We start from the raw sequence: 17,789 nt of genomic DNA on the forward strand, positions 1-17,789 counted from the left end.
TGCAAAGTTTTGGCATTTTGAGTTTTGCATAGTGGCGAATAGGTGTATTTGAGGTGTTCCCCACTTCAGAAAGTACAGTTGGAGGACTCCCGATATTTGAATGCATGAATTAATCTTGGATCGAAAAGGGCTCTTCTTTCTCCAGCTTCTCCTGTGAATGCTCCTCCCCGAAGATGTCTGGTGTGTCGTCTGGAGTCCGAGATGCCATTTCCAGTTGATGAGTTCTTCAGTCTCTAAGCATCTTTTTCAACCGAAAAGATAGACATGTGTTGCAGGTTTTCGCGTTGTGGTCGGGGAGAGACACAAATTACACACCTGGTTTTGATCGGTGTGGGGGAATTTGGAATGGTATTGAGGGCAAAAGCGAAACAGAGTCCGTTCCATCAGGTCTGCATAGCTGGATACCAGATGGAGGATGCTGGCCTGAAGAGGGGCGTGGACGCCCTGAAGGGAGTCAGTTTCGGATTTGAATTCGAATCGAGGAGTCTGGCTGAGGCCACGCTGCCTGTCCCCCGCCGACAGGACCAGCACAGTGATCCTCCAGGGCAAGAGATGCAGCGGTCTGAGGCCCGGGCAGCCCCCCTCCTCTCTTGTGGTTCGTGCCGCAGGTGACCTCAGCAAGCTGCAGTCTAGGGAGAGGCACGGTCCTCCCCGGTGTGTCTCTCTCTGGCACCGCAGCTCTCCCATCAGAGAGGGGATCTTGAGGGGGATTCCTGCGCAGCAAACCTGTAGGCCAACACGTGCTGTCTCCCTGCTTCTAGCGCTTTTCATGCGCTGCTCAAAGGCTAGTACAGGAGGCACTCCTATGAGCTCTTTGTAACAAGACAAAGTGCTCCACGTGGACCTCCCTGCAAACAGTGCTCGCCTTGCGCTGTGAATGTTGAGGCAGGCAAGGGCGAAGGTCAGCTTTTAGCACATTATTTAGAAAGGCACACGGCAGGCCACTAAGCCCTGTGACACTTGGGAGGGCATTAGCAAAATGGAGGTACAAAGCGTTCCCCAGGTGCTAGGTTAGAGCCAAGGAGCAGACGATAAGCGCTCCCTTTGCGTTGGCTCCTTGGGAGGCACTCAATGGGGACCTGGGCAGGCAGGCTATCGCACAACAATAAGGAGTCAAAAGTCGGCTCCTACTGGCAGTCCTTGTAGTGCCAATGAAGTCACAGTCAGGGAACAGGCTGTCAGCAGGGCAACATGCAGAAAAGCAACCCAGGGAGTCCTTTATGCCACTCAGCAGCAGCAGGTAGCAGGGCAACCATAGAGCAGTCCAGATGAGTCCTTTGGGCAGTCCAGTAGTCTTTCTGACAGATTCATTCCCAGTTCCCCTAGTTCCTAAAGTGCTCTAAATGAGAGCCCCTCTATTTATTGTCCTGGTGCCCAGCTTCCAGAAGGTGGTAGAAGGTTCCAGCCAGATCTAACCAATTCCAAGAATTTCCCATCTCCCCTACTCTGGCACCAGACATCAGTTGGACGTAAACAAACCCTTTCTGTGAGTGCAGGACACAGCCTATTCAAGTGTAAAATGTGAACGACCCTGCCTCTCCACCAGTATGTAGATGAATGCAGAAGTAACTGTCACACCTAACCCTCCCTGATGGATGGCTATCTGGAAAGTATACACATAAGAGGAGCTGTCACTCTGCCCTAGACGTGGATTGGAGTCAGGCTGCAAAGCACAGAGAAATACCCACTTTCTAAAAGTGGCATTTCTAAAGTAGTAATGTAAAATCCACCTACACCAGTAAGCAGGATTTCTCACTACCATACCAAACATACCAAACATGCCCATGCTACTCCTCATAGATCAGAAATTACCACTTAGACATATATAAGGGATTTCCCAATGCAAATCTATGAGAGGGCCAGCACTCACAGCAGTGAAAAACGAAATAGGCTGTTAGTCACTACTAGCACATGTAACACATAAAAATATATGTCCTACCTTTCACATACACAGCACCCTGCCCATATGGCTATCTAGAGCCTCCCTTATGGGTGACTAGGTGTAGTAAAAAGAGAGTTCAGGTTTGGCAAGTGGTTTGACTTGCCAAGTCAGTGGAGCAGTAAAAGTGACAGGCCAGAGGCAAGTTCAAACGGCTACATCTGTGGGTGGAGCCATATGCGTTGCAGGCCCACTCGTAGAATTTAATTTACAGTCCCTGGGTTTATAAGGGACTTACAGGTAAATTAAATTTGTCAAACAGGTGCTAACCAATTATACCAGGTTTTAGGGACGAGAGCACATGCACATTAGCACTGATAAGCAGTGGTAAAGTGCCCAGAGTCCTAAAGACAACAAAGAGTGGGTCAGAAAAATATGAGGAGAAAGGTGAAAAGTTATGGGATAGCCCTGCAGAAAGGGCCATTTCCAACACAACACCCTCCAGCTCAAAGCCAGGATAGACCAAACACCACCTTGATGGGCTTCCCTGCTTGTGGCGATACAATGTGGGCAATGGCACACAACTGCAGGGGCAACACTTGCCAGTTTTAAGCCACCCTGTACCCGGTTGGATCCCCCCATCTACGCTCCCAGAGCCCACTGTCTTTACTCTACTTCCCACCAGCTCAAGTGTGGTACCCCAAGACCTGCCCTCCAGCCCAGGGTTTGTACCTTCATGCTGGACAAGGGCCAGGGTGAGGCTTTCCTTCCCAAGCCCCTCTTTCTGGGGTTCCATACCATCCATTTAGGGTCAGTACCCCCAGAATCCATAACTGTTAGGGCGTCAGCTGTCATGCTCAACACTCCCACCAGTTTAGGGGTTCCACCCGGCAACTGGTCTCCCAACCCAGGTTCTGCATTCGTGGGCTAAGCCGGGGTCAGACGCAAGTCCTTCCTCCCCCTGCGCCCCCTTCTAAAGTTCTGCACCCTCCCATCCGGAATGGTACCCCTAAAACACTAAGTGGAAGGGATGCTTGTGGCAGCCGCCCCTCCACCCAGGTCAGGGGTGTCACCCTGAATGTAATCCTCCCAACCAGGGTCTATACCCTGAGGCTGGACAGTGTTTAGGAGTGAGGCCTTCCTCCACCTACCTCTCCACCTGGACATCTGCACCCTCATCTGCAAAGTGGACAGCAGAACTGTTTGGATGCTGGTATCAGGCTCCCCTCCCCCACCCCCCCCATTTCTCCTGACACTACAGGCCCTCCTCCCCCACCCCCCAGCGGATGTCCCTCAGGATACTCTCCAGGTTTGGGGGCTGGGCATAGGGAAAGCTGGGACGTCTCCCACCACCACCTCTCCTCTTATTCCGAGAAGGGACATGAGACCCTGCACCCACCCCACTCTAAGGGGACCTGTCTGGGTCCCTCAGATGGGGGGAAACTGAGCCACTCTCTTTAGGGTGACTTCTCAGTGCCCTTCCGGACCTCCTGGTACTAACCAAGAGGTCTGCCTCCTTTGCAAGTTCCCTGGGGTCAGAGAACTTGCACTCCAACAGGTGTTGGCGTAGGCCTGGAAAACAGCAATGGAACATATTCTCTCTGACAATCAGATTGTACAGCCCTTCAAAATGGTTTGCTGAGCCATCCATCTAGTGCTCTGCAACACTGCTTCACAAACTCCCCCGAAGACAGTTTCCTACTGCTCCTGAACATCAACCTATACTCTTCAGGGGCGACTCCATACTTTGCAATCAGGACCTCCTTCATTGGGTTGTACCTCTGCCTGTCTCTCCCTTCCAGGGCCAGTAGGGCATCCCTCCCATTACCAGCAATAAAACTCCCAAGGCCAGTTCCCCAATCCTTCTCAGGGATCCTGCGCACTGTTAGAGCCCTCTCATACTCCTGTAGCCACTGATGTATGTCACCCCCCTATGCAAGTGTTGTTCCTAGCACCAGACTCAGAATTGCTGCCGGCACTGTACTCCACATGCAGCAAAAGCAATTCTAGAACTCTACAGCTATACTACACGGTCAGCTTCCTTTCCTCAAAGGCAAGCTTTTCCCTGGCAAAGACCCTTTCAGCCTCCGCCATCCTCTCCTGCGCTAGGACCTTCAGACTCTAGCTTCTTCTCTACCTGACCCCTCCCACCACTGGAAGGGAGAGGCAGCAGTGCCTGTCTCAGGGGGGTGACTGACCCCTCTCACCACTGGAAGGGAGAGTCCACAGTAACTGTCTCACAGAGGTCACTGACTCCTCCCACCACTGGAAGGGAGAGGCAGCAGTGCCTGTCTCAGAGGGGTGATTGACCCCTCTTAGCATTGGAAGGGAGAGGCAGCAGTGCCTGTCTCACAGAGGTCACTGACTCCTCCCACCACTGGAAGGTAGAGGCCGTAGTAACTGTCTCACAGGGGTGACTGACCCCTCTCACCACTGGAAGGGAGAGTCCATAGTAACTGTCTCACAGGGGTGACTGACTCCTCTCACCACTGGAAGGGAGAGGCAGCAGTGCCTGTCTCAGAGGGGTGACCGACACCTCTCACCACTGGAAGGTAGAGGCAGTATTAACTGTCTCACAGGGGTCACTCAGACCCGTCCCAGCACTGGAAGGTAGAAGCTGTAGTAACTGTCTCAGAGGGGTGACGACTCCTCTCACCACTGGAAGGGAGAGGCAGCAGTGCCTGTCTCACAGGGGTGACAGACACCTCTCACCACTGGAAGGGAGAGGCAGCAGTACCTGTCTCACAGGAGTGACCGACACCTCTCACCACTGGAAGGTAGAGGCCGTAGTAACTGTCTCACAGAGGTCACTGACTCCTCCCACCACTGGAACGGAGAGGCAGCAGTGCCTGTCTCAGAGGGGTGACTGACCCCTCTTAGCATTGGAAGGGGGAGGCAGCAGTACCTGTCTCACAGAGGTCACTGACTCCTCCCACCACTGGAAGGGAGAGGCAGCAGTGCCTGTCTCAGAGAGGTGATTGACCCCTCTTAGCATTGGAAGGGGGAGGCAGCAGTTCCTGTCTCACAGAGGTCACTGACTCCTCCCACCACTGGAAGGTAGAGGCCGTAGTAACTGTCTCACAGGGGTGACTGACCCCTCTCACCACTGGAAGGGAGAGTCCACAGTAACTGTCTCAGAGGGGTGACTGACCCCTCTTATCACTGGTAGGGAGAGGCAGCAGTGCCTGTCTCACAGGGGTGACTGACTCCTCTCACCACTGGAAGGGAGAGGCAGCAGTGCCTGTCTCACAGGGGTGACTGACTCCTCTCACCACTGGAAGGGAGAGGCAGCAGTGCCTGTCTCAGAGGGGTGACTGACCCCTCTTAGCACTGGAAGGTAGAGGCAGCAGTACCTGTCTCACAGGGGTGACTGACCCCTCTTAGCACTGGAAGGGAGAGGCAGCAGTGCCTGTCTCAGAGGGGTGACTGACCCCTCTCACCACTAGAAGGGAGAGGCAGCAGTGCCTGTCTCAGAGGGGTGACTGACCCCTCTCACCACTGGAAGGGAGAGTCCACAGTAACTGTCTCACAGAGGTCACTGACTCCTCTCACCACTGGAAGGGAGAGGCAGCAGCACCTGTCTCACAGGGGTGACTGACCCCTCTTAGCAGTGAAAGGTAGATGCAGCAGTACCTGTCTCACAGGGGTGACCGACCCCTCTCACCACTGGAAGGGAGAGGCAGCAGTGCCTGTCTCAGAGGGGTGACTGACCCCTCTTAGCATTGGAAGGTAGAGGCAGCAGTGCCTGTCTCACAGGGGTGACTGACCCCTCTTAGCATTGGAAGGTAGAGGCAGCAGTGCCTGTCTCAGAGGGGTGACTGACCCCTCTTAGCATTGGAAGGTAGAGGCAGCAGTACCTGTCTCACAGGGGTCACTCAGACCCGTCCCAGCACTGGAAGGTAGAAGCTGTAGTAACTGTCTCAGAGGGGTGACCGACTCCTCTCACCACTGGAAGGGAGAGGCAGCAGTGCCTGTCTCACAGGGGTGACAGACACCTCTCACCACTGGAAGGGAGAGGCAGCAGTGCCTGTCTCAGAGGGGTGACTGACCCCTCTTAGCATTGGAAGGGGGAGGCAGCAGTACCTGTCTCACAGAGGTCACTGACTCCTCCCACCACTGGAAGGGAGAGGCAGCAGTGCCTGTCTCAGAGAGGTGATTGACCCCTCTTAGCATTGGAAGGGGGAGGCAGCAGTTCCTGTCTCACAGAGGTCACTGACTCCTCCCACCACTGGAAGGTAGAGGCCGTAGTAACTGTCTCACAGGGGTGACTGACCCCTCTCACCACTGGAAGGGAGAGTCCACAGTAACTGTCTCAGAGGGGTGACTGACCCCTCTTATCACTGGTAGGGAGAGGCAGCAGTGCCTGTCTCACAGGGGTGACTGACTCCTCTCACCACTGGAAGGGAGAGGCAGCAGTGCCTGTCTCAGAGGGGTGACTGACCCCTCTTAGCACTGGAAGGTAGAGGCAGCAGTACCTGTCTCACAGGGGTGACTGACCCCTCTTAGCACTGGAAGGGAGAGGCAGCAGTGCCTGTCTCAGAGGGGTGACTGACCCCTCTTAGCACTGGAAGGGAGAGGCAGCAGTGCCTGTCTCAGAGGGGTGACTGACCCCTCTCACCACTAGAAGGGAGAGGCAGCAGTGCCTGTCTCAGAGGGGTGACTGACCCCTCTCACCACTGGAAGGGAGAGTCCACAGTAACTGTCTCACAGAGGTCACTGACTCCTCTCACCACTGGAAGGGAGAGGCAGCAGTACCTGTCTCACAGGGGTGACTGACCCCTCTTAGCAGTGGAAGGTAGATGCAGCAGTACCTGTCTCACAGGGGTGACCGACCCCTCTCACCACTGGAAGGGAGAGGCAGCAGTGCCTGTCTCAGAGGGGTGACTGACCCCTCTTAGCATTGGAAGGTAGAGGCAGCAGTGCCTGTCTCACAGGGGTGACTGACCCCTCTTAGCATTGGAAGGTAGAGGCAGCAGTGCCTGTCTCAGAGGGGTGACTGACCCCTCTTAGCATTGGAAGGTAGAGGCAGCAGTACCTGTCTCACAGGGGTCACTCAGACCCGTCCCAGCACTGGAAGGTAGAAGCTGTAGTAACCGTCTCACAGGGGTGACCGACTCCTCTCACCACTGGTAGGGAGAGGCAGCAGTGCCTGTCTCACAGGGGTGACTGACTCCTCTCACCACTGGAAGGGAGAGGCAGCAGTGCCTGTCTCAGAGGGGTGACTGACCCCTCTTAGCATTGGAAGGTAGAGGCAGCAGTGTCTGTCTCAGAGGGGTGACTGACTCCTCTCACCACTGGAAGGGAGAGGCAGCAGTGCCTGTCTCACAGGGGTGACTGACCCCTCTCAGCACTGGAAGGTAGAGGCAGCAGTGCCTGTCTCACAGGGGTGACTGACCCCTCTCAGCACTGGAAGGTAGAGGCAGCAGTGCCTGTCTCACAGGGGTGACTGACCCCTCTCAGCACTGGAAGGTAGAGGCAGCAGTGCCTGTCTCACAGGGGTGACTGACCCCTCTCAGCACTGGAAGGTAGAGGCAGCAGTGCCTGTCTCACAGGGGTGACTGACCCCTCTCAGCACTGGAAGGTAGAGGCAGCAGTGCCTGTCTCACAGGGGTGACTGACCCCTCTTAGCACTGGAAGGTAGAGGCAGCAGTGCCTGTCTCAGAGGGGTGACTGACCCCTCTTAGCACTGGAAGGTAGAGGCAGCAGTGCCTGTCTCAGAGGGGTGACTGACCCCTCTCACCACTAGAAGGGAGAGGCAGCAGTGCCTGTCTCAGAGGGGTGACTGACCCCTCTCACCACTGGAAGGGAGAGTCCACAGTAACTGTCTCACAGAGGTCACTGACTCCTCTCACCACTGGAAGGTAGAGGCAGCAGTACCTGTCTCACAGGGGTGACTGACCCCTCTTAGCAGTGGAAGGTAGATGCAGCAGTACCTGTCTCACAGGGGTGACCGACCCCTCTCACCACTAGAAGGGAGAGGCAGCAGTGCCTGTCTCAGAGGGGTGACTGACCCCTCTCACCACTGGAAGGGAGAGTCCACAGTAACTGTCTCACAGAGGTCACTGACTCCTCTCACCACTGGAAGGTAGATGCAGCAGTACCTGTCTCACAGGGGTGACTGACCCCTCTCACCACTGGAAGGGAGAGGCAGCAGTGCCTGTCTCAGAGGGGTGACTGACCCCTCTTAGCATTGGAAGGTAGAGGCAGCAGTGCCCGTCTCACAGGGGTCACTCAGACCCCTCTCACCACTGGAAGGTAGAAGCAGCAGTACCCGTCTCAAAGGGGTCACCCGTCCCCACCCCTTGCCCTCCCAATGGACACTGAGGGTGTTTGTTACTTACCTGAGTTGGGGTCGGTGCTGCTTTCTGCAACCTCCTCGCTGGGATGGTCCAGGAAACCTGAGATCGGCTTTTCTTCTATCGCCAAAGAAACATCAGAACCGAGAAAAGAAAACAAGTGCGAGTTAAAGAGATGCTGGTCCACGCGATAACTCATAAAGGCTGCAAACATGAAACACTTTTGTGGTTGCGTGCAACCCTTTCAAATGTCGAGGAACACCATTTCTAAACCCTGGGGATGGTCTGTGTGTGTCACTTTGTTCTAAAGGGTCATTATTAAAAAAGAATCCAGGGAGGTGCTGATAACCAGCGCCTGTCGAGAGGGCCTCACATGCAGCTTCTCATCTAGAAGACCCTGTGGCCCTGAAGGGGATGAACAAAAACCTTGTCTAATTTACATTAATAGCAAAAGAAGCAAACAATTAATTTATTTAAACTAACAAATGCGAACAACAATGGTGCTCCAGTTAGTAAGTCACGGAGTACATCTGCATTCAATAACTTGTCGTTACCACCCCAGATTCACATCAATCGTTTTCACTGCTTTACTGTTGTAAATAAATAGAAGAAATGGCGGGGGAGTGGCCAAAATGGCGGCCGGGATGGACGCCTGAGCGACTGCTCCGTCCAGGGCCTGCCGAAAAATATCCTGCAGGGCGCCCCCGACACTTTCGGCTCGGCTCGAGGGCGGCGGATCGTCTGGAGAGCGCAGCAGAACCCAGCGGGCTCCCCGTCCTACCCGGAACGCGAGGTGGGCGGTCGGGGGCCCAGCGCAAGCCCGGAGGTTGCCGAGCCGCGGCCCGGCTTGCCCGCGCGAACCGAGCGAGGCAGCCGGACCGGGTGCGCTGCGGCCGGGAGACACCTGACGCCGGCACCTTCTGGCCGGCTGGGCCGGAGGCCCGCACAAGCAGGGAAACTGCAGGAAGAACCTTCGCCCCCGCCCCCAGGGTGGTGCATGCCGCGCGGGCGTCGAAACAAAGGACTCGAACCCCCCCTACCCGCCCCAGTGGAGGCGGAGACGCCGGAGCTCAACACGGGTCCCGCAGGGGCCTAGTCTGGCCCAGGGGGAGTGTGCAAACGATAGAGAAGACGGCCCCACAAGGATATTGAGGGCCCCTGCTGTGGATCTGGGCTCAGGAGGGCCTGAGAGTGAAACGGCGCCCACCGGGGGAGACTGAGGTGAGGAGGGTGCGCATCTGGGGTTGCAGGGACCCAGACTGAGGGGAAGCACTGTTGTTTGCCCCCCCCCCCCCCCCGGCATCCCTGCCTGCAGAAGATGATCTCCAGCGAGCTGCATGAGGCTGGCTGAGCTGGAGTGGAGCTTCACCTCTGCACACACGGGTGGTGCAGCGTCGGCCTCAGCCTCAAGCGAGGTACACCCTGGAGGAGGATCGCGAAAGATAGATGCCGGGCCTCCCCCTCCCCCTCGACTTAACTTCCCATAAAGTGGGAGCCTTGCTCTTCCGACGGGCCGCCGGTAACCGCGGGGGACACCGCCACGACTCGCCTCAAAAGACCCGCCCCCTACCGGCTGAGCTGCCCGGCGGGGAGGCCTGCGGGACAGAGGATGCATAAAGCTCCCATAGCTCTGGTGGCATGCTGAACCCTAACTGGGCGCCTAGCGGACTTATCCACGTGGCGGGAGCAGCAATCCAACCTACAGGGACCTGGCGCGTCCACCTCTCCACAGGCTGCACTGGAAATACTCGGAAATCAAGAATAAACCCAGCTGGGGCACAACTAACCAACGCCATAAAGGGGGCAGAAAAGAGAGCATACCACTCGGAAAACAGTAGTTGAGAAGCTGATCCCCCTTCGGGAAACTGGTGCTAAGCCGCACACAACAACGTCCCGCAAGGAAACTCCTAGATAGTCACAATGGCTGGAAGGACCAAATCAACCAAACACCTGGACCGCAACACTACTGGCACAACGCCCAACGACCAACAGTCCAACCCGTCCCTACAGTCCTTGGAGAATACTCTAGTGGCGCACTCCGCGCAGTTTGAGAAAGTGCTACAGGCAATAATGGACACTAAATCATCATTGGAAAATAGGATAGATGCAGTTTCACAAGATCTGAGCCTCCTGCGAGTAGATCACCGCAAACTAACGGAAAGAGTGAAATCGAACGAGGAAGGGCTATCTGAAATATCCCCTATGGCCCAGGACAATCGAAAACAGATCCAGCGAATGGACGCAGAGCTGAAGGTGCTCTGGAGAAGAGCGGAAGAGTCAGAGAGCAGGGCGCGCCGCAACAACATTCGCTTTTTAGGGTTTCCAGAAGCGATGCGACAACCTGACGCGGAAATTGCTTTGGAACAATGGCTCATCAAAGAGGTACTGAACAGGGCCCCACCCAAGTTCTTCTCGGTAGAACGGGCGTACAGAGTGCCGGGCAGACCACCGGCCCCAGGCCAGTCACCTAGACCTGTGATCGCCAGATTCCTCAACTTCAGGGACGAGACGCAATATTACAACAGTTCCGCAATAAAGGCCCTTACAAGTACGAGGACTCGACTATTAATGCCTACCCAGACTTCACGCAGGAGGTGCAGAACCAACGGAACTCCTATGCAAAAATTAAACTGCGGCTACGAGAACATAATATAAAGTACGCCTTGCTATTCGCCACGAAGCTGAGGGTGGTGTCGGAAGACCGCACCCACATATTCACCACACCAGAAGACGCCTGGACCTGGCTACATGCCAAGGGCCTTGCCCGAACAAGAGAAGACTTAGAGGGGGATGAGGAGTGGCAAACATCTACCTCAAGAAAACGGACCAAGAGGCGAACTAGAGGCCAACCAAATGACCGTCAGGCGGCAGAAGAAAGAGCAAGAATACTGAAAGAGACACCTCTGCTAATGCAGAGTAGCTTCACCTCGGTCAGAGAACCCCCTGAGACGGGCACAGAATCGGACGCAGCAAGTTCCGTATCCACGATAACAGGCGAGCTAGGAGGGCCGAGAATCACCCCCAGATCAGCTGACGAACTCTAAACACACCCAACAGCCCCCATGGACTGGCGTCATCAGAACTGAAGGCTCTACAGCGCCGGGCGTGCCCCCTACTCCGGGGAGAAGATGAGCGCTGAGGCTAAAGCGCAATCAGCAATGAGTGACTATGGTATGAAAGCATTGGAAACTGTGAGGGGACGGCCTGGGGGTAGGGGGGGTGCGGGGACGGAGCGCAGACCGCACACAAAACCAGGGGGCACCCAATGATATTGGCAGACTCAGTCTGCGGTAAGATGTGAGCCCCGCAAGGAGTCACATCTGGCATATATGACCACTCTTCCACGGAAATCCAATCGGATGCGGGTTGTATATCACATTTATAGGTTTAGAAGTTGTGCACAAATAGTTAGCGGGGTTGGGGTTTCATTTGGGGAGGTTGGGTTTAGTAGTTTAGTTTATACACATACGCCGGATTCACTTAAAACACAGAGGAAAACGGAGCGCACGACCCCTCTAATAAAAGACAGTGCTAAAGGAGTATTGATAAAGAGGACTAGGCACAGAGACAACATCCTAAACACAATGTGCTACCCCACACACCCAAATGGGGACACACAGGGGTAACAATATAAACCAATTTTTTATGGTAACATGGAATGTGAGGGGCCTGGGCACACAGACTAAACGATCCGGAGTATATGCACGCCTTAGGGAGCACACATTGCCATACTGCAATAAACGCACATGCTATAGCCGGACTTGCGGGTGCTGCGCGTGGTGGTGGTGGTGGTCAGCTTATAGGTACCACGTATTCGGCTTTTGCAAGGGGGGTGCTGATCTGGATCGCACCCGGGGTCCCATATCAAGTATCGGCACACAAGATAGACCAAGGCGGGAGATACGTAGTAGAGGAGGGCCAATTAGATGGCAGACAGCTAGCGGTGGTTGGGGTATATGCTCCAAACACCGGAAATGTAGGATTCTTGGGCTCTCTCACACCGACACTATTGACAAATCCAATGGCTCCCACCCTGTGGGGAGGAGATTTTAACAGCACCCCGAATGCATCATTAGATAGATCCCACGCTCAGGCAAGCTCCACGCTGCATAGGAAATCCCCAGGTCCGTTGCAGGAATGGGCGAATACTATGGGATTATATGACTTATGGCACCTAAGACACCCGCAACAGCGGGAATACTCATTCTACTCCATGCCGCACAAAACCCACACTAGAATAGACATAATTTGGGGCACTCAGGATATAGGAGCACTGCTTGGGGAGCCAAAATACCTAGCAAAAACTCTGTCAGATCACACACGACAGAGAATAATACTGAACTGGGGCAAGACACGGCAGGCGATTCCCACCTGGCGATTCCAAGTAGCAGCCCTGCAAGACCAAGCATTTGCTGAAACGCTGAAATCCACATTAAGCCAATACTGGGAGGCAAATGCCATGACGGCAACGTACGCGCGATAGAATGGGATGCACATAAGGTAGTGGTCCGCGGTTTTTGCATGTCGTCTACGTGGGGAGTAAGACGTACACTACAGATGGAAATTTGCAAACTAGAAAAAGAGCTAAGAGAGGCAGAAATAGCAGTAGCACGTGGTGAGATCCCTTACACAGCCCTAAAAGCACAGCGCACAAAATATAATGAGGCAGACAGCAAACTCCAATGTCACGACTATAACTATCATCTAATGCGTCTACAAACAGAAGGGGACAGGTCAAGCAGAATGCTGGCGTGGCTACTGCGCGAGGATAGACAGCAACCCCCAATCGGAGCCATACGTACTGACATACACGATATGTCCACTACACAAGCTGAGATAAACGAAAGGTTCAGAGAATACTACTCGCAGCTATACACTAAACGCACATTGTGCACCCCCTCGCAACTCGAATCCTTTCTGTCGGGCTCTGTCCTACCACAGCTAACACAAACCGACAGGGAACTCCTGGAGGTCCCCCTGTCACTGGGAGAAATAGAATCTGCCTTAGCGCAGATGCCCAGGAATAAAGTACCTGGTGCGGATGGCCTCCCACTAGAATACTACACGGCTTACTTGTCCTCCCTAAAGCCCCATCTGCTGAAGGTGTTTGAGGAAGCGTGGGCAATAGAGAATCTCCCCTCATCAGAGAGAGAAGCCTTGATAGTGGTGATCCCCAAACAAGGGCCTGACCCCACAGAAGTTAAATCCTACAGACCACTATCGCTCCTAAATGTAGACTGTAAAATATTAGGCAAAATTCTGGCAAATAGACTAGCTCCTATCATGCACACTATAATACACGACGACCAAAATGGCTTTATACCAAAGCGTAACACCTTTTTAAATATCCGTAGATTACTGTCCATAATGGGTGTTACCCCCTCAGACGCACACGAAGAAATGGTGCTCTCACTGGATATTGAAAAGGCGTTCGATATGCTCGAGTGGGACTACCTGCTGACCACAAAGGAGCGTATGGGAATAGGCCCCAATTACATACGCTGGGTTCGGACATTATACTCGGACCCTCAAGCCAGGGTGAAGACGGGCGGGGTAATTTCCGACAGTTTTTCAATTACAAGAGGCACAAGACAGGGTTGTCCACTATCCCCATTGTTATTTGCAATAGCAATGGAGCCACTTGCGGCAAGGGTACGCTCCATGGCACAGAGTTGGGGGATAGTTAGAAATGGGGTCCACCACACAATATCGTTATATGCAGACGATGCATTAATATATGTTCGGAAAGGGCAGGATGCTGTCCCCTCAGTAATATCACTGCTAACCGAGTTCGGAGGTCTATCGGGCTTAGTGGTTGTAAGGAAATGCCTCCTTGGCATGGTTGCCCCCTGACTTTTTGCCTTTGCTGATGCTATGTTTACAATTGAAAGTGTGCTGAGGCCTGCTAACCAGGCCCCAGCACCAGTGTTCTTTCCCTAACCTGTACTTTTGTATCCACAATTGGCAGACCCTGGCATCCAGATAAGTCCCTTGTAACTGGTACTTCTAGTACCAAGGGCCCTGATGCCAAGGAAGGTCTCTAAGGGCTGCAGCATGTCTTATGCCACCCTGGAGACCTCTCACTCAGCACAGACACACTGCTTGCCAGCTTGTGTGTGCTGGTGAGAACAAAACGAGTAAGTCGACATGGCACTCCCCTCAGGGTGCCATGCCAGCCTCTCACTGCCTATGCAAGTATAGGTCAGTCACCCCTCTAGCAGGCCTTACAGCCCTAAGGCAGGGTGCACTATACCATAGGTGAGGGTACCAGTGCATGAGCATGGTACCCCCACAGTGTCTAAACAAAACCTTAGACATTGTAAGTGCAGGGTAGCCATAAGAGTATATGGTCTGGGAGTTTGTCAAACACGAACTCCACAGCACCATAATGGCTACACTGAAAACTGGGAAGTTTGGTATCAAACTTCTCAGCACAATAAATGCACACTGATGCCAGTGTACATTTTATTGTAAAATACACCACAGAGGGCACCTTAGAGGTGCCCCCTGAAACTTAACCGACTGTCTGTGTAGGCTGACTAGTTCCAGCAGCCTGCCACACTAGAGACATGTTGCTGGCCCCATGGGGAGAGTGCCTTTGTCACTCTGAGGCCAGTAACAAAGCCTGCACTGGGTGGAGATGCTAACACCTCCCCCAGGCAGGAGCTGTAACACCTGGCGGTGAGCCTCAAAGGCTCACCCCTTTGTCACAGCCCAGCAGGGCACTCCAGCTTAGTGGAGTTGCCCGCCCCCTCCGGCCACGGCCCCCACTTTTGGCGGCAAGGCTGGAGGGAACAAAGAAAGCAACAAGGAGGAGTCACTGGCCAGTCAGGACAGCCCCTAAGGTGTCCTGAGCTGAGGTGACTCTAACTTTTAGAAATCCTCCATCTTGCAGATGGAGGATTCCCCCAATAGGGTTAGGATTGTGACCCCCTCCCCTTGGGAGGAGGCACAAAGAGGGTGTACCCACCCTCAGGGCTAGTAGCCATTGGCTACTAACCCCCCAGACCTAAACACGCCCTTAAATTTAGTATTTAAGGGCTCTCCCTGAACCTAGAAATTAGATTCCTGCAACAACAAGAAGAAGGACTGCCCAGCTGAAAACCCCTGCAGAGGAAGACCAGAAGACAACAACTGCCTTGGCTCCAGAAACTCACCGGCCTGTCTCCTGCCTTCCAAAGAACTCTGCTCCAGCGACGCCTTCCAAAGGGACCAGCGACCTCTGAAGACTGCCCTGCTTCGACGACAAGAAACTCCCGAGGACAGCGGACCTGCTCCAAAAAGACTGCAACTTTGTTTCAAGAAGCAGCTTTAAAGAACCCTGCAACTCCCCGCAAGAAGCGTGAGACTTGCAACACTGCACCCGGCGACCCCGACTCGGCTGGTGGAGAACCAACACCTCAGGGAGGACCCCCGGACTACTCTACGACTGTGAGTACCAAAACCTGTCCCCCCTGAGCCCCCACAGCGCCGCCTGCAGAGGGAATCCCGAGGCTTCCCCTGACCGCGACTCTCTGAAACCTAAGTCCCGACGCCTGGAAAAGACCCTGCACCCGCAGCCCCCAGGACCTGAAGGACCGGACTTTCACTGGAGAAGTGACCCCCAGGAGTCCCTCTCCCTTGCCCAAGTGGAGGTTTCCCAGAGGAAGCCCCCCCTTGCCTGCCTGCAGCGCTGAAGAGATCCCTTGATCTCTCATTGACTAACATTGCGAACCCAACGCTTGTTTCTACACTGCACCCGGCCGCCCCCGCGCTGCTGAGGGTGAAATTTCTGTGTGGGCTTGTGTCCCCCCCGGTGCCCTACAAAACCCCCCTGGTCTGCCCTCCGAAGACGCGGGTACTTACCTGCAAGCAGACCGGAACCGGGGCACCCCCTTCTCTCCATTCTAGCCTATGCGTTTTGGGCACCACTTTGAACTCTGCACCTGACCGGCCCTGAGCTGCTGGTGTGGTGACTTTGGGGTTGCTCTGAACCCCCAACGGTGGGCTACCTTGGACCAAGAACTGAACCCTGTAAGTGTCTTACTTACCTGGTAAAACTAACAAAAACTTACCTCCCCCAGGAACTGTGAAAATTGCACTAAGTGTCCACTTTTAAAGTAGCTATTTGTCAATAACTTGAAAAGTATACATGCAATTGAAATGATTCAAAGTTCCTAATGTACTTACCTGCAATACCTTTCAAACAAGATATTACATGTTAAATTTGAACCTGTGGTTCTTAAAATAAACTAAGAAAAGATATTTTTCTATAACAAAACCTATTGGCTGGATTTGTCTCTGAGTGTGTGTACCTCATTTATTGTCTATGTGTATGTACAACAAATGCTTAACACTACTCCTTGGATAAGCCTACTGCTCGACCACACTACCACAAAATAGAGCATTAGTATTATCTATTTTTACCACTATTTTACCTCTAAGGGGAACCCTTGGACTCTGTGCATGCTATTCCTTACTTTGAAATAGCACATACAGAGCCAACTTCCTACATTGGTGGATCAGCGGTGGGGTACAAGACTTTGCATTTGCTGGACTACTCAGCCAATACCTGATCACACGACAAATTCCAAAATTGTCATTAGAAATTGATTTTTGCAATTTGAAAAGTTTTCTAAATTCTTAAAAGTCCTGCTAGGGCCTTGTGTTAGATCCTGTTTAGCATTTCTTTTAGAGTTTAAAAGTTTGTAAAAGTTTGAATTAGATTCTAGAACCAGTTGTAGATTCTTAAAAAGTATTCCAACTTTTAGAAGCAAAATGTCTAGCACAGATGTGACTGTGGTGGAACTCGACACCACACCTTACCTCCATCTTAAAATGAGGGAGCTAAGGTCACTCTGTAAAATAAAGAAAATAACAATGGGCCCCAAACCTACCAAAATACAGCTCCAGGAGCTTTTGGCAGAGTTTGAAAAGGCCAACCCCTCTGAGGGTGGCAACTCAGAGGAAGAGGATAGTGACTTGGAGGAAAATTCCCCCCTACCAGTCCTATCTAGGGAGAACAGGGTCCCTCAAACCCTGACTCCAAAAATAATAGTCAGAGATGCTGGTTCCCTCACAGGAGAGACCAACACCTCTGAAATCACTGAGGATAACTCCAGTGAAGAGGACATCCAGTTAGCCAGGATGGCCAAAAGATTGGCTTTGGAAAGACAGATCCTAGCCATAGAGAGGGAAAGACAAGAGATGGGCCTAGGACCCATCAATGGTGGCAGCAACATAAATAGGGTCAGAGATTCTCCTGACATGTTGAAAATCCCTAAAGGGATTGTAACTAAATAAAAGATGGTGATGACATCACCAAATGGTTCACAGCTTTTGAGAGGGCTTGTGTAACCAGAAAAGTGAACAGATCTCACTGGGGTGCTCTCCTTTGGGAAATGTTCACAGGAAAGTGTAGGGATAGACTCCTCACACTCTCTGGAAAAGATGCAGAATCTTATGACCTCATGAAGGGTACCCTGATTGAGGGCTTTGGATTCTCCACTGAGGAGTATAGGATTAGATTCAGGGGGGCTCAAAAATCCTCGAGCCAGACCTGGGTTGACTTTGTAGACTACTCAGTAAAAACACTAGATGGTTGGATTCAAGGCAGTGGTGTAAGTAATTATGAT

General features: G+C 53.2%; 1 protein-coding gene across 5 annotated transcripts in view; it reads right to left on the minus strand.

Annotated features, from left to right (window-relative positions):
- LOC138286725 (zinc finger protein 525-like) overlaps nt 1-17,789 on the minus strand; it is a 128,039-nt gene that overhangs the window by 59,044 nt on the left and 51,206 nt on the right. For 3 of the 5 annotated variants that reach the window (XM_069227245.1, XM_069227242.1, XM_069227246.1), the window contains exon 5: nt 8,221-8,295. The exons of the other annotated variants lie outside the window; for them this stretch is intronic. In XM_069227245.1, the coding sequence (XP_069083346.1) occupies nt 8,221-8,295 (75 nt within the window). The remainder of the gene's footprint in view (nt 1-8,220; nt 8,296-17,789) is intronic. 5 annotated transcript variants of the gene reach the window in all.

The sequence above is a fragment of the Pleurodeles waltl genome, chromosome 3_2 (genome assembly GCF_031143425.1).
Source record: "Pleurodeles waltl isolate 20211129_DDA chromosome 3_2, aPleWal1.hap1.20221129, whole genome shotgun sequence".
Lineage (NCBI taxonomy): Eukaryota > Metazoa > Chordata > Amphibia > Caudata > Salamandridae > Pleurodeles > Pleurodeles waltl.